This window comes from Sus scrofa, chromosome 1 (assembly GCF_000003025.6).
Source record: "Sus scrofa isolate TJ Tabasco breed Duroc chromosome 1, Sscrofa11.1, whole genome shotgun sequence".
Lineage (NCBI taxonomy): Eukaryota > Metazoa > Chordata > Mammalia > Artiodactyla > Suidae > Sus > Sus scrofa.
The window spans coordinates 181,360,485-181,376,566 of NC_010443.5; the positions used below are offsets into that span (position 1 = coordinate 181,360,485).

At 38.9% G+C, this 16,082-nt stretch overlaps 1 protein-coding gene across 5 annotated transcripts in view; it reads left to right on the forward strand.

Moving 5' to 3' along the window:
* Positions 1 to 16,082, forward strand: part of FRMD6 (FERM domain containing 6) — a 78,410-nt gene that overhangs the window by 22,081 nt on the left and 40,247 nt on the right. For 2 of the 5 annotated variants that reach the window (XM_021101841.1, XM_021101852.1), the window contains exon 2: positions 14,197 to 14,441. In XM_021101841.1, coding sequence (XP_020957500.1) covers positions 14,343 to 14,441 — 99 coding nt within the window. In that variant the 5' untranslated portion in view covers positions 14,197 to 14,342. Of the gene's footprint in view, positions 1 to 14,196; positions 14,442 to 16,082 lie in introns of those variants that run through there. The other 3 variants (XM_021101859.1, XM_021101869.1, XM_013993402.1) reach the window with 2 other exon arrangements.

Sequence of the window (16,082 nt, forward strand, 5' to 3'; positions counted from 1 at the left end):
GTATGGGAAGATATGAGAAGCTGGGGTCATCGAAATTCTTCCTGAGATATGCATCTAACTATCTAGGGGCTTGTTTATCTAAAGCACAGAGTGCCTCATCCTGTTTTTTGCATCCTGCATTCCTTTCAGGATGCATTGTTGGTGGGTGACTATAGAGGGTTGTGACTTAGCTCTTACATAACTGGTTTTTATATATATCTTTTTAAAGTTTAATCACTAATATGTGATTCTTTACAGCATTTTCACATCAGTACCTCTGATTACTTTTGTAAATTGTGAGATACACACAGAGAAGAGTGTTTAGAATGTTCATGTGCATTGTAAACAGTAAGAGTTATACAAGAACACCACTGTTTTTACTACCAAGCTTAAGAAAAAGACTATTTATGTAGCACTTTTGAAGTCCCTGCCCCTCTCTGAAGACATTCCCTACTCTAGCCTCCTCCCACCCCCTCAGCACCACTGTTATAATTTTGAGGTTAATTGTTCCTTTGCCTTTCTGTGTAGTCTTACATATATATGTATCCCTAAAAGAATCATTGTTTAGTTGCCTGTTTTTGAACTTTATATCCATATAAAAGAATCATAGCATATAAAGTCTTCTGCAGCTTGGCTTTTTTTGCTCGGCACTGTTTTTGAGACTCAGACTTGTTAATGTGTATCTGTAGTTCATTAATGTTCGCTGCTGGATAGTTTTAATATACCATACTTGACTTATTCTGCCAGTGGGCTTAGGTGTTTCCAGTTTGTAAGTTCATTTCATTCTTGCTATTAAGAACCATTTCATGACATGGGAAATCCTTTTGCAGTGTTAAAAGAAAGCTAGCAACTTCCCAAATGCTTAAATCAATCTTTAAAGAGCTCCATGTATTACCACCAGATAATGAGAATTTCACAGCAAAATTATTATCTAGAAAGCTGCAGTGCAGTTCCTGTGTCAGAGGGAATTGAGTGTAAGTTCCATGAATGAAGGAATCAAAGATTTCATTGTGAAAATTAGAAGCAGATGCTTCTAAGTTGGAAGATTTTCCCTGAGAACAGCACTTTTTGTTGGCGATGTCATACTAGAAATTCATCTTGGTTGAAAGGAATTTTTGCGCCTGGTTGCTCAACCTGATATGACTTTTGAATATAGATGGCTACGAAAAAGATCAAGTTTCTCTGATTTAAAATTCATGAATTTTCCCATTTTCCCTTTGTTCTTCTTGTTGGTGGCTTATCTAGCATCTCCCCTCATCTTCCAACTTCCCAAAGGTACCCAGGTTTTTGTTTTGATGTCCATGTACTTCAGGGGAAGATGACCCCACCTCTAGCTCTGGAGGTGGGCCCTGTGTGGCTTCAGAAGGTCTAACTCTTCCATGCCCCTGCTCAGTGGTGGGGGAGGCTTGTGACCTAAGAAGTCCAGGCAGAGTATCAGTACTCTTGTTTGCCTCTGTATTCTCGTTGATTGGTGATTCGGCTGCTCTGAGAGATGCCAGCCTTCAAGTGGAGTGAGTCCAAGGTACCAGGAAGAAACTAGGAATGGTGGGTGGGATAATAAGCAAGGGAGGATGTTCTAGGCAGAGGAAACACCGAGGTCAAAAGCATGGAAATATGAGAGCAACACTTGTTCAGGGAACCATAAAGAAAAGAATTGCCGCAATATAAAACATAAATTGGAGAATGTTCACACTGAGAAAGGAGGAGACTCCGTGGTGAGGGATTGCTGTGCCCTAGAGTTTAGGTTTTATACCGTGCAGGTGCTGTAGCACTGACAAATGGGAGCTGGGATGTGATATGCAAGATGGGATGTACAGTTTAATGAGGTCACCCTGGCAACATTGCGGGGGTGGCAGGTCAAAAGAATGAGACAAGACAGAACATTTAGAAATCCAGGTGAGAACACAGTGAGGAGGTAAGGCAGAGGAGAAAGCCTCTAAAGTGATAGACTCAACAGAAGGAAGGGCTTTATTTCTAAGGAATTATTTTCTAAATATATAGGTAGTAACTAAATCTACCCCAGCCTTTCAACCACTGAGGATCGCTTGTTTCCCTTCCTCTCCCTGACTTTCCTTGGGCTTTAGGTTTGGAAAATTGTCTATCAAAATAAATTAAGTCATTTGTTTTCATTTTTTTAACCTGGCAGGTAAAACTAATTGTGCTATCAAAATAAGCACTGGAAATGATGTTGAAATTACTTACGTGAATGATCTTTTATTTTCCTTTGAGATATTACCATAGCTAAATATACCATTTTACCAAAAATTTTTTTTCTTTTTATTGCTTTTTAGGGCTGCACCTGCAGCATATGGAGGTTCCCAGGCTAGGGGTTGAATTGGAGCTATAGCCGCTGGCCTACGCCACAGTCACAGCAATGCCAGATTCTTAACCCACTGAGTGAGGCCAGGGATTGAACCCTCGTCCTCATGGATACGAGGCAGGTTTGTTACTGCTGAGCCACCATAGGAACTTACCATTTTACCAAATTTTTTGAAGTATTTAACTTTAAAGATCCTCATTACTTCTTTTAGGAACTCCAGGAGAGAAGCCATTATAATTGTTGAGAAAGAAAGTTATGCTTTTTACTGTTCTGGTTAGGGAGAGTATACTGGGATGGTGCTTTACAGAAATATGTTTTTAACCTCAAATGTTTAAAAAAAAAAAAAGGAGTGGTTTCATTTCCCTGAGTATCAGTGTTGTCATTATCCTTTGCTTTACCTCTGTAGTTGAGTGAATAAAAGTGAGGAGGGTCACAGCAGAAAATAATGCCAAAGAAGGGGAAAGTTAAAAAATCTAGGAGTCCGAATACCACAGGTGCAAAACCAATGCCAAAGCTAGAGGAGGTGATTGGTTAACTTAGAACAAACCCCTGAAAAACAACCTGCTGTGTGATGTCCAGGTGAGTTCAAAGCCTCTCAGGGAACTGATGAAGGTGCCTTAACATGCAGGAGAGCTCCATGACCTGATTTCATCCACCAGCCTCCGTGGAGCCCAGGCCTCTCTCCTGCTTCCCCACCCAGCCCAAGCCTTAACTGTCTTGCTTTCCACCCTTGCCCTTCTCTCTCTCTTCTCCCCACTGCATCCAGGTCATTCCCCTCCCTCTACAAAATGGTCCTGAATGCTACACACCCCTCCATTCCTAGCCACTTCTCAAATCCTACAGTTCAGCATTTAATTTAAAATGCGGGAGTTCCCAGTCGTGGCACAGTGGTTAATGAACCGGAACAAGGAACCATGAGGTTTCTGGTTCAATCCCTGGTCTTGCTCAATGGGTTAAGGATCCGGCCTTGCTGTGAGCTGTGGTGTAGGTCACAGACATGGCTCGAATCCCGAGTTGCTGTGGCTGTGGCATAGGCCAGCAGCTACAGTTCCGATTGGACCCCTAGCCTGGGAACCTCCATATGCCAAGGGTGCAGCCTTAGAAAAGACAAAGAAAAAGAAAAGAAGAAAAGAAAAGAAAATGCAATTGTACTTCTTCTGTTGTTTCTACTCAGTTAATTTCAGCTCCTCAAAGGATTATAAAGTCTCTAAGGACCAGAATTTAGAAATGGTGTAGGAGACCCAAAGTAGTAAACTATAACAAAGAGCTGTAGGGCTCACATAGCAGGTGGCTTATGTTTGTTCTTTGAGTAACAGAATTCCTGTGATCTTTTTCTTTCTTTTTTTTTTTCCCCCCCTACCAATTGGATTTAGAGACTTTCTTTACTTCTTTATTCCAGCAAGTTCTGTTCTAAAAACATACAGTGAAACTGGGTAATTTTCGGCTGGGTGATTGTTATGTGGAGGGCATGTGCCCAACCAATGCTGGTTTTTTATAATTGATATTATTTTTGATATAGTATAATTTACTAATCCATTTCTGTGGTTAGACTATTTAGATTTTTTAAAAAGTTTCTGGTCTGATGGATAATGGTTCATTGAGTACTTTGGATCAAAAGTATGGTTGCCTTGGTTAAATTATTTCCTTCTTCTGTATTTCCGGAAGTTGGCTTATTTCATTGAAAGATATGAACATTTTTATGACTCTTACTACAGAATCATCTTGGTTGCAGTGATTTTTCAGTGTTAACTACAGCTTATGAGTAGTCACTTTCACTCATTTTCTCCTTATTGCAATATAAAGCTTACTTGCCTTTCTTATATTCTCCTTTTTCTTTCGCCAAAGACTAGTCATATAATCTTATTCAGTAGAGTGTCATAAGCATTACTTGGTACCATTTCAAGTCCACTTTAATTGGAAGGTTCTTTTCCATTCCCAGCCCCAAGGTGCAGCAAACTCATTGTACAAAAATGAGATCATCTGTTAGCCTCTAATGGGAGGAAAAGCTCTATTTCTTTTAGAATTCAGGATATGATTAATGACAAAATGGATAGATTATGACCACCACATATTACCAAAAAGCAGGTCTTCCACTTGCTTTCCATGATAGGAAGTCAGTAATGTTACCTGGTAGTACATGAGTAACACATTTAATAATCTTCACAACAATTCTGCGTAAGAGGTAAGAAAAATGGACTTAAGAGGTAAGAAAAAAAGGAAGCAATGAGACTTGCCCAAGGGCACCCGTGTGGCAGGTGTCAGAGCTGGGATCCAAATGGGAGCAGTCTGGCTCCAGAATCCAAGCTTAAAGAAGCACATTACATTGCCTCTCTCCTGATTTGAACTTGTCATCGATTCAATAACTACATCTCAAGTGTAGTTTTTACTCATATTGTATATCCATGTTTACATGCATCTGCTATTGATATAAAAAGATATATGTGTACTTACATATTTGAAGTAGATAAATACATATATCTACATATTTTCGCACTTTATATGCAATACCTATTTATTACAATAACTGCATTTCAAGTAACATACACAACTACTTATAGTTGTATAGTGTAATAGGTTATAGTTCATACAAGATTGCATTTGGTAAGAGTTCCCATCGTGGCTCAGTGGTTAACGAATCCGACTAGGAACCATGAGGTTGTGGGTTTGATCCTTGGCCTTGCTCTGTGGGTTAAGGATCCGGCGTTGCCATGAGCTGTGGTCTAGGTTGCAGACATGGCTCAGATCCCACGTTGCTGTGGCTGTGGTGTAGGCCGGCGGCTACAGCTCTGATTCAACCCCTAGCCTAGGAACCTCCATATGCCACGGGAGCGGCCCAAGAAATGGTAAAAAAGACAAAAAAAAAAAAAAAATTGCATTTGGTATTTAGCCTAGTGATTTTCCTCTTACCATATTTATAAGTAGGCCCTAAATTAAAGGTATTTTTACTGAAATTGCTATAACTATACTGTAAACTGACCATTTCCCAAATTGTATATCAATGATGCTTTCCAGCTATTTTATTTGCAGAAAGAAAACATTTTTTGAAGCAACTATAGCTTATTACAAGTGGAAAACACACTAAAAGCATATCAGCACAATTCTGTAGAAACACACAGTGGTCTAAAGACCACTAAAGTAAGAAAGACTATTCACCCACAAATTAGTATTCAAGACGAGATAGTCTTTTGCTGCTGAAAATTATTGTTATGAATTAATTGCCCTTATAGTTTCCCTTAAATGAATTTATGCATTATTCTTACAAATAACTTGCTATATGCAGTGCTCTTAGAGAGTGGTGATGTCTGAACAGCAACTCAACCACCTAAACTTTTCATTTCCTCAGATCTTTTTTCCCACTTTTCATGTCTTTTTTGCTAAGGGTGGATATTCATCATAGAGAATTTTCTCCTTTGTTTTAGAGTAGAGAAACACTAAAACTTAGTGCAGTGGGTTTTTTTAAATAAATACTGATCTTGGTAGCCAGTAGTAGTAGCCATTCAGTGAATTAATGAATGACTGTATCAAGCAATAAATCAGCTTGTTTGGATAGGCTGTATTAGAAAGGACTCATTCAGTTGCATATGGAAGAATTAGCTGAAGAGAAAGGATAATTTATTTACTCACTATATGGGAATTCCAGGGATAGTTTCTGGCTTCAGACACAGCTAGGTGTAGCAGTTCAAATGATGTAATAGGTTGCTTTCTGAGTTTCTCTTTCCTCTGTGATGTCTTCCTTCTTCAGGAAAGTTCTTACTGTGTAAACATGATTGCCAGCAGCTCCAGGCTCATATCATTCTCACAACAGTCCAAGGAGAGGAGTTGCCCTCACCATTTGTATAACAAATTTCATGGAGGAATTCTGGCCTTGCATGGATTATATATTCATCCTATAGACCAAGCACTGTGGCTGAAGAGTGATGTACCCTGTTTGGACAGCCTTGAGTCACATCCCCACCCTACATCCTCTCTTTACCTTTCCAGGGTAGAGTACACACTATGGTCAGTAGCCCCACTGGAAATATATGGGATGCAAGAGGGGCACTCCCCAGTGGAAGCATGTTTTTTTCCATTCCATCCTTTGACCATTCAGCACACATTTGAATCTATGCACTCATACATACTTTCTCTTTTCCAATATATAAAATTTCAAAGGAGTCACCACCTAATACAATGCAGCTGTCCCATTTACAGCCAGCAATACACCTAACTTCCCTACCCCAAAGTAGACACCCCAGAGTTTAGCCCTGTTGCCTCAGCAGGGTCTAAATTCTAGTTCTCTTGGTGATACGTGTTTTTATCAATCAGTTGAAGATGTGTCTTCTCTGGAGCTGGTAACTCATAACTGTTACTTTACTGAGCTTCCCCCAGCAACCTGATAGCTAATGCTTTATATCCATTATCTCATTTAATCATACCAGAAATCCCAGTAAGCCATCGGTATAGATTTTACAGATGGAGAGTCGAGCTCCCAGATTAGGTTCCTTGCCCGAATTCACACAGCTCATATTGTAGAATCTAGGTGGAATTCAGGTTTGATTGGGGAGGCTAAATCTATCTGTAATCAGTATTCTGTGCTATTGTCTCTAAATACCTGAGGTTCAGCCACGTGGGAGGTGATCTTAAGCTTTTCACAGCCCCTTATTTACCAGAACAATGGTTAGAGGGGGGAAAGAGATCACAACAAAGAGTGACATTCTTTCCAGAGGGTTTGGCTGATCTATGTCAACTACTTTCTAAAACAGTAACTGCCAAACAGGTCATGAAGGAGAAAGTGTTCAATTCACTTATGGTTCAGATTAAATAAGGAAAATATTTCTGTGGTTCCAAAATGACTATTGCAAGCAAATGACCCTTACTTAAGAAAAAAGAAATCTTCAGAATATGGAGCATACAGACAAGTTGAAAATCAGATTCCATTTGTTTCCAGGTCAGTTTTTATATTTGTAAGTACTAGGATCAAAATATAGGACTCATCTGCAACAAATAACCTGGTAATAATGGAAGTCTACTTACATGAGAAGTTTGGTGATATGCTCCAATTGAAGTTTCAAGAAGGCTTAACCTGGAGTTCCCATTGTGGCTCAGGGGGTTATGAGCCCCACTGGTATCCATAAGGATGTGGGTTTGATCCCTGGCCTTGCTTAGTGGGTTTAAAGATCCAGCGTTGCCATGAGCTGTGGGAAGGTCACAGACGCAGCTCTGATCCTGCATGGCTGTGGCTGTTGCTGTTGCGTAGGCCAGCAGCTGCAGCTCCAGTTCATCCCCTAGCCTGGGAACTTCCATATGTCACACGGGTGACCCTTAAAACCAAAGAAGAAGAAGAAGGCTTAACTTCAAAGCTGTTCTGAAGCTGGAGGCTATCAGACATTCAAGAGGTTAAAAAAATTTACTTCAAGATCCAAGCCAGATTTCTGAGTTTGGAACTCAGTTGCTGACCTTTAGTTAGAAAATATGTGTTTAGTAAGCATCATACTACTCAATAGTAGTGTATATCTTTCAAGAGTTATGGTAAAACTTAGCCTGGATGGTAAAAAGTAGCCCATAGTGACTCTATAAAGAAACTTGTTCTCAACAGTTGGTTCTCAGCAATGGGTGATTTTGCCCCCAAGTTGACATTTGGTAATGTCCAGTGATATTTTGGGTTGTTACAACTGGGAGGTGGGGAGGTTCTCCAGACATCTAGTGGGGAGAGAGAGACCAAGGATGCTGCTGAACATCCTACAGTGTCCAGGACAACCCCTCACTGCAAAGGATATTTGGCCCCATAATGTCAGTAGTGCCAAGGTTAAGGAACTCTGCTATATAGGCTTTCTTGTCCAAGGACTTGAGCGTAGTCAGCCAAGCAGCTCTCTTTTAATGAGCATATACTGTGTTCCTGCCATTGGAGATGAAAAATACACACACTCTCTCACACATGCATAGCTAGTGATCCTGCTCTAAGAGAATCTGAATAGAGGAGATAGACAAGAAAAATAACAACTACGAGCTACTGAGCTGTTTGTATAGAGATAGTACTTCTCAGTAACAGAGTATTTGCATGAATGAGTTATCCATGAGGCAGAACTTTTGACTGAGCATGAGCTAGTCACAGGGGCAGCTCTAATTTAAAGGAAGGGGAATAGTTGCTGCCTCTCCGTGAGAAGCATGGCAGAGAGTGTCAGTTTTCTTAAATGTACCGTAAACAACATCAGCACTTGGCACATAGTAAGTATGTAGTAAATGTATAACTGGTGCTGTTGTTTTACCTTTTCTGAGGAGCAGGTGAGTCTTGGCATTTACTGTGCACTCTACTGGGAAAACTCTTCCTGTGATGGATAGATGGGTAGAAGGGAGGAAGGAAGGAAAGAAGGAAATAAACAGACAAAGACATCCATCTCTTAATTCTAGTATCTGGTCAAATATCAACTTACCAGAGGTGCTTCCACTGATCACCCTGGAGGAGATAGCATTCACACTACCACCTTATCTTCATCAATTCTCTCACCTACTCTGGGTTTATTTTTCTTCATAGTACATATCACCATCTACATTATATATCGTCTCTCTCCTTTATAGCAGGATATTTTTTTTTCAGTGCTGTGTACTCAACACTAACAACACTTGGCACATAGTAGGTGTATAACATGTATAGGCTGAAAGAATGAATGAATGGATGGATGGATGGATGAAGAACAATAGTCAAATAATTTTACCAAAGGCATTTTGATGCCACTTTTAAGATACTGTACACTAAAAGACTGTATATGCTTTGTTTCAAAATGATCTTAGCCACATTATTCATGTACTTAATGCCATCAGCTCTTATGCCTTCCCATAAGAAATGCCCATCAGACTGTGTATTCTCTTGGGAATCAGGGACAATGTCATCATCTTAAGCATCTTGACCATGCTCTATCCGTAACTAAATGGTGAATTGATGGGTGTAGGGGGCACATCTTGTATTGCTTTTGTGTTCTGCTTTTCAGCAAGTGAATATTGCAGTACTGCATGTGTAACTGGAGTTTGATAAATGTGTAGTAAGTAAACCAGAAGGCTCCTGCAATCCAGTTTTTCAAAATAATTTTTGCCTGATTTTGTTAGGAAATAAAGATACCTTATTGCCTATTGAAATATGCCTACTAACCATTTATAGTAATTTTCTCTTTTCTTCTTTTTTTTTTTAAGGCTGCACCTACAGCATATGGAGGTTCCCAGGCTAGGGGTTGAATCGAAGCTGTAGCTGCTGGCCTATACCATAGCCACAGCAATGCTAGATCTGAGCTGCGTCTGTGACCTACACCACAACTCACAACTCACGGCAACACTGGGTCCTTAACCCACTGAACAAGGCCAGGGATTGAACCTGCGTCCTCTTGGATGCTAGTTAGATTCATTTCCACCGAGCCATGATGGCAACTCCGCATTATGGTAATTTTCTTACCAAATTACCACCTATTCACTTTTTTTAGGCTGGCAATCTCAGAATTGAGGATCTTCCTTTGCCTCCATTCAAAGTGAGACTGTACATATTATGTGGGTATGAAGTTCTGGTGACCTTGGGTTTTTAAAAAATAAGCATTTTTATTTCAGAGTACTTTTAGATACACAGGAGCTGCAAAGATAGCACAAGATTCTTCTATACCCCACAGGTACCCACTTTCCCTGTTGTTAACATCTTACATGAGTGTGGTACATTCATCACAACTAATGAACCAGCACTGATACATTATAAGGAACTAAATTCCATATTTTTATTCCAGGGTGACCCAGTTTTAAAGGTTATATCCAGTAATTTCTAAAAGAACAAAATCAATATTGACTTCCATACCAGGTGGTGGCTTCTGGACACTTAAAAAGAAGTGAAATAACTTTGTAAGCGAATGGGGCTCATTAGGAAGTAAGGAACTTATGATAATGTGGGTTTAAAATTCAAGTAGGGGAATCTTATACTTGACAGTTCGACTTTTTTTTTTTTTTTTTTCTTTTCTTTTTAGGGCTGCACCTGCAGCATATAGAACTTCCCAGGCTAGGGCTTGAATCAGAGCTATGGCTGCCAACCTGTGCCACAGCCACAGCAATGCAGGATCTGAGCTGAGTCTGTGAGCTACACCACAGCCCACAGCAGCACCAGATCCTTAACCTACCAATAAAGGCCAGGGATTGAACCCGAGTCCTCATGGATCCTAGTCGGGTTCGTAATCCACTGAGCCACAGTGGGAATTCCTAGCTTGACATTTTATTTGTAAGTTGGCAGGATGGAGTTTGATCACTGTGTAAGTGCTTTTGTTGTTTTCTGAAAAATATGATATTACATGTTTGTTTTTCCAAAATTGTTGAACAAACAAGGACTGCCCTGGAGAAGAATGTGTGCCCCCCTCCCCCAGAACTGAGTTGGGACTTAGCTAAGGACATAGAATAAGTGGCCAGTGGCTCAGAGGCTAAATTCCACAGTTGAAATTGGTATAAATTTAGTCTAGTTCTTTGCCTCAGGACTCTCCAATTTAAGATTAAATTTTATACTGAAGCACATTAGCAATATGAGTATTTTTCTATTTCAGTGCAACCTTTTAATCAGCTTTACTTTAATGCAGGTCTGGGTAAAGTAAAATCTTTATACTATCTCTCTTTTAGGGCTCTTCTAGTTTTGATATCCTCAAAACAGAAAAAGCAGCAATGAAGCAGCACTGCTTCTTAAAGACTCTGCTTTTATTAAATTTTCTTCAATAATCCTCTTCTAGTCTTTTTTTTTGTTACTGCATTATCTAAACCATAAATAAACCGATAAATAAAGATTAATAAACCCAAGAAATTTTAAAATTATTTTAATGAAGCTCTGGAAATATCCCAAACCTCAGAAGATATTTTTCCCTAGTTTACATTTTAAATTCTAGCAAGTAGGTCAGTAGAAATATCCCCCTTTAATTGGAAATGGAAAATTCTATGAGTAACTCAATCTGAAGAATATATTTAAATAATTATACTGAGATTAATATTTAAAGCTTTAAACTTAAGATACATTTAATAATAGCTTATAATTTCTTTAAAAGATTTTAGTATCAGAGGCCTACATGATGGAATGTATCAATTCATAGGGAAAAATTTTGCCATGAAATATAATATTTGACAATAAAATTGTTTTAGAACTATATTTGTCAAATCATATGCCTATGAATATTATTCTGTAGACCCTTAATAAATATTGTGTGGGGAGGAAGGAAATATTCTGTGCCCAATAAGTTTGAGAAACATGAAGGTAAAGAAATTTTATTTTATTTTTTATATCTATGTTTTTTAGGGCTGCATCTGCGGCATATGGAGGTTCACAGGCTAGGGGGCAAATTGGAGCTATAGCTGCCAACCTACACCACAGCCATGGCAACTCCAGATCCTAGCCATGTCTGTGACCTATACCACAGCTCACAGGCAACGTGGATCCTTTAACCCAATGAGCAAGGCCAGGGATCAAATCTCTGTCCTCAAGGATGCTAGTCAGATTCATTTCCACTGGACCACCATGGGAACTCCTGAAATTAAAGAAATTTTAAAAGTTGCCCACAGGACTTCTCAGAGCCTTTAACACCTTCTAAATTTCTAAGAGAGGGAATATAATGGGATATCTTGCTTCCCAAACTTATTTATCCCTAGATCACTTAGTATTATTTTTTCAGGAGAATGTTCTGAGTACACAGATTTGACCTATTTTACGAATCTATACCTTTGAAAATGTTGAGGACTTTTTTTTTCAGTCATAGTGATGATGTGTGCTATCTTTCACATATGTTGTTTACCCCTAATACTACACCTAAAGATATGTTTGTTCCCAGTGTATACTATGAAGGTATTATATCCAGTCCTCTGCTTAGTACCGTCTTTCTGTTAACTAAAGTGTGGTTTCAATATATGACTGCATATCAGAAATATGTGGGGAGCTTTATGAAAAGATTAAGATTCCTGGGCTCTCACCCTGGAGATTATGAGTGAATAGCGGTGCCACTGTGCTCCAGATTCTGTATTTATTAAAAACACCCAGGTGATGCTGATTCAGCCAGCACTACTGGTCCTCCAGTTGGTGCTTTGGAACTGCAAAACTGAAAGTGTACATTCTTCAGATGGATGATTGGATTTAGAGTGCTAGTTTGTGCTCATAGAACACATGGGCTAACCAACTCATCCTGGAGAGACCTGTGTTACTAACCTCTGGTGACCCTGTGGGGTGATGTACTGGCTACAGCCTAATGTGAAACAAATGCTATTATGCTTTAAGAAAAGTGCATGGAGTTCCCGTCGTGGCGCAGCGGAAATGAATCCAACTAGGAACCAGGAGGCTGCAGGTTCAATCCCTGGCCTCGCTCAGTGTATTAAGGATCCAGTGTTGCCATGAACTGTGGGGTAGGTCACAAACAAGGCTCAGATCTGGCATTGCTTTGGCTGCGGCATAGGCCAGCAGCAACAGCTCCGATTAGACCCCTAGCCTGGGAAGCTCCATATGCCGTGGGTGTGGCCCTAAAAAGACAAAAGACAAAAGAAAAGAAAAGCACAGAATACTCCTAAGGGGGCTTTTGGTCAGCTTCCTAGTAAGAAAATTACCTAAAATTTTACATAACATTTGTTTTTACTGAGTTTGTGTAGCTCCCTTGTGGATGGTATTTTATACTTTAAAAAGAAATACTGGTTTATATTTACTCATGTTGCCACCTAAGACTGTCTTTCTGCGATAACAGATGAACATTGAACCTTAAGCAAATAGGCCAAGATTCTGTCTCAGGTATGCTTTGATTTATGTGATGATAGCTTTTCTGTCAAAACTGTATGGTTATACTTTCTGCCTGGTAAAACGATTCCATATTCCTGGCAGTTCTTCCATATCCTACAGATGTAGCTGGAAAGGAACAGTATAAACAATTAGTAATGGTTTGACAGGTAAGTAGTTTTAACACACTTTGGTTGAATAATGTAATCTTAGCAATAATATGTGAAACACTAGACACATTTATTAAAAGTTGGAAATATCCATCACTGTTTTAAAATTATTTTCTCTTGCCAATGCAACGAGACAAGAAACAGAAATAAAAGGTATGATTATTGAAAATTGGAGGTAAAATCTTCATGACATGGAAACAAAATTGTATACACTGAAAATTTAAGAGAAGTTTAAAAATTAAATTCCGTGATTTACTAAACCAATTAGATGTGAGAGGTATCCAAAACCCACGGTATTCAAACATGGTTCGATATATACAGTCTTGTCATTTCTATGTATTAATTGGTTGAAATAACAAATAGAAAAGTTTGCATTGTCCAGTTAGAGAATCAGGGAGAGCTGCACCATAAAAACTCAGGGAGAAAAAGGTTGTACAGAGGGCTTAACGAGTTAGTACATGTCATGCACAGAGAAATCAATCAAAGTAAATCTGTGGATTTTCCTGATGGTCTGGAGATCACTGGCTTCCTGTGGCCAATCCATACTGGCAAAGAGAAGGAAGTGGAAGCCAGACCACAGTGGTTGAAGAAGGAATATAAGAGCCCAGACATTTGAGTTTGATTGTAATGGAAGTTGCTGTTGATGTTTTTGTCTTTTTATTTCAAAACCCTTCTATCTCTTCCATGTGAGGCTAGAAACTTCTCCAAGTCAGGCTTCTGCTTTCATGAAGCCTGCAGTGCATGGTACTGCCTTGAATGTGGAGGCGCTGATTGGTGTCACGTTTAATTCACGGCTGAGAATGAAAGTTTTAAAACAGTTGATAGTGGGCAAAGTACAGAGGGCGTTCCAGTGCTTTCTTATTCATGAATCAGGCAGCCCTAGTGGGGAAGTGCTGTGCCTGTGCCAACAAGAGCCATGTGCTGCTGCTCCTCTCCTGTCTCTCTCCTCACCACTCGTGCCACCTTCATTCACCACCTCCTTTTGGCCTTTTTTACAGCTATGAAACCTATGTAGTGGAACATCATGATGCGTCTCCTGTAGGGCGTGTGATGAAGAGCGGGGTTTGGCTTTGGAGCACTCGGAACCAGAGGAATTGCCGAGGACTCGGAGCCCCGGCCTGAACACTAGAGAGCCCACAACACAATGAACAAATTGAACTTCCACAACAACAGAGTCATGCAAGACCGCCGGAGTGTGTGTATCTTCCTTCCCAACGACAAGTCTCTGAACATCATCATAAATGTGAGTAGATCCCACGTTAGAAATCTTTAAATGATGATGTTCCTACCAGTGACCACATTCAGGCTGTGACTTGGTTCAGGGGGAAATAATTACCAGATGAGAGATTCATATTATGGGAGAATTGGGATATTGAAATAGTCTACATAGTTCCCAACTTTGAATTATGGCTTAAGTTCAGCTGCCTTCAGCATTCTCTTGTCTGGTAAAATTAGAGAATTTGTGTTACTATATTATAGAACAAATACTTGGCTGTTTTTAAGTGTTTTATTGAAATAGTTTTATTGACATATGAGTTTGCTTTTTAAATATTTTCAAACTGTCACATAAATATAATGGTAATGCATAATTGCCAACTTTTTAACTTGCGTCTTGGTCATTTTTTTTAAGGGGGGGAAACTGACATCTTTGTTATATTCAGTCTTAGAATCCATGAACACTGTCTTTATATTTGTTAAGATCTTTGATTTTTTATTATTTTGAAATTTTAATTTTTTATTTCTATTTTTTATTTTATGATTGTTATTTTTTCCATTATAATTTATTTACAGTGTTTTGTCAATTTATACTGGACAGCAAAGTGACCGTCATACATATATATTCTTTTTCTCACATTATCCTCCATGTTAATAGTAGCCTATAGCCTAAGTCTAGCCAGTGTCAAGAATTGTGTTGTATTTGAGCACTAAACTGTTGCTTATGGTTTGTGAGTCAGAGTTAAGTCTCTTAGTTAACCTGGACATTGAGGAATATGCTACTATTATTATTTTTTTTCTTTACTTTTAAAGTTGGGTTATAATTTATATACAACAAAGTATAGGAGTCTTAAGTGTGCAGCTCAGTGAATTTTTACAAGTGTATGTAACCATGTTGAGACATAGTAGATTTCCAGCATCCCAGAAAGATCCTTTGTGATCCCGCCTAGTCAGTAATCTCTACCCAAGAGGTAATAACTGTTGCTGCCTCTCTCACTGTAGCATAATTTTCCTGTTTCTGAACTTCATGCAGCTAAAAATTATGTGGTGTGCTTACTTTTGTATCTGGCTTCATTCATTCAGCATTTGGCCTATGAAATTCATCTATGCTCTTGCATGTCACAGTAATTATTTTTTTCAGTATTGTATAATATTTCACTGTATGAAATTGCCCGGTTTCTTTATCTAGCTATTATTGATATTGGGTTAAATTTGGGGCTGTTACAAGTGAAACTATTATGAACATTTTATATGTATGCATATACATATGCATTTCTGGGCTTATACCTAAGAGTGGATTGTGAGTCATGAAGTATACACGTGTTTAGCTTTGGTAGAGACTGTCAAACAATTTTATGGTAATCACAATCATGCCTAGCTAGCATTTTTCAACCCCTCTTCTGATTATCAACTTTCATCTTCTTTCTTTCACTGATTGTATCCTGGTGGAATTAAGGAAAAAATTGCCTTAGTGCATGCCTCGAATTAGTTTTCTTTGCTATATGCTACTATATTGGGTTAAAAACCCAATTACTGTACAAAAGAATATTTCTAAATGTTATACTGACTCTATATGACATTTAAAAAGCTCCATTAAAAGTTTAGATAGGAATAGGTCCTGCTTATTACCATAATTATTTAGGTTTTATTCTGTCAGTCACCACAGTTT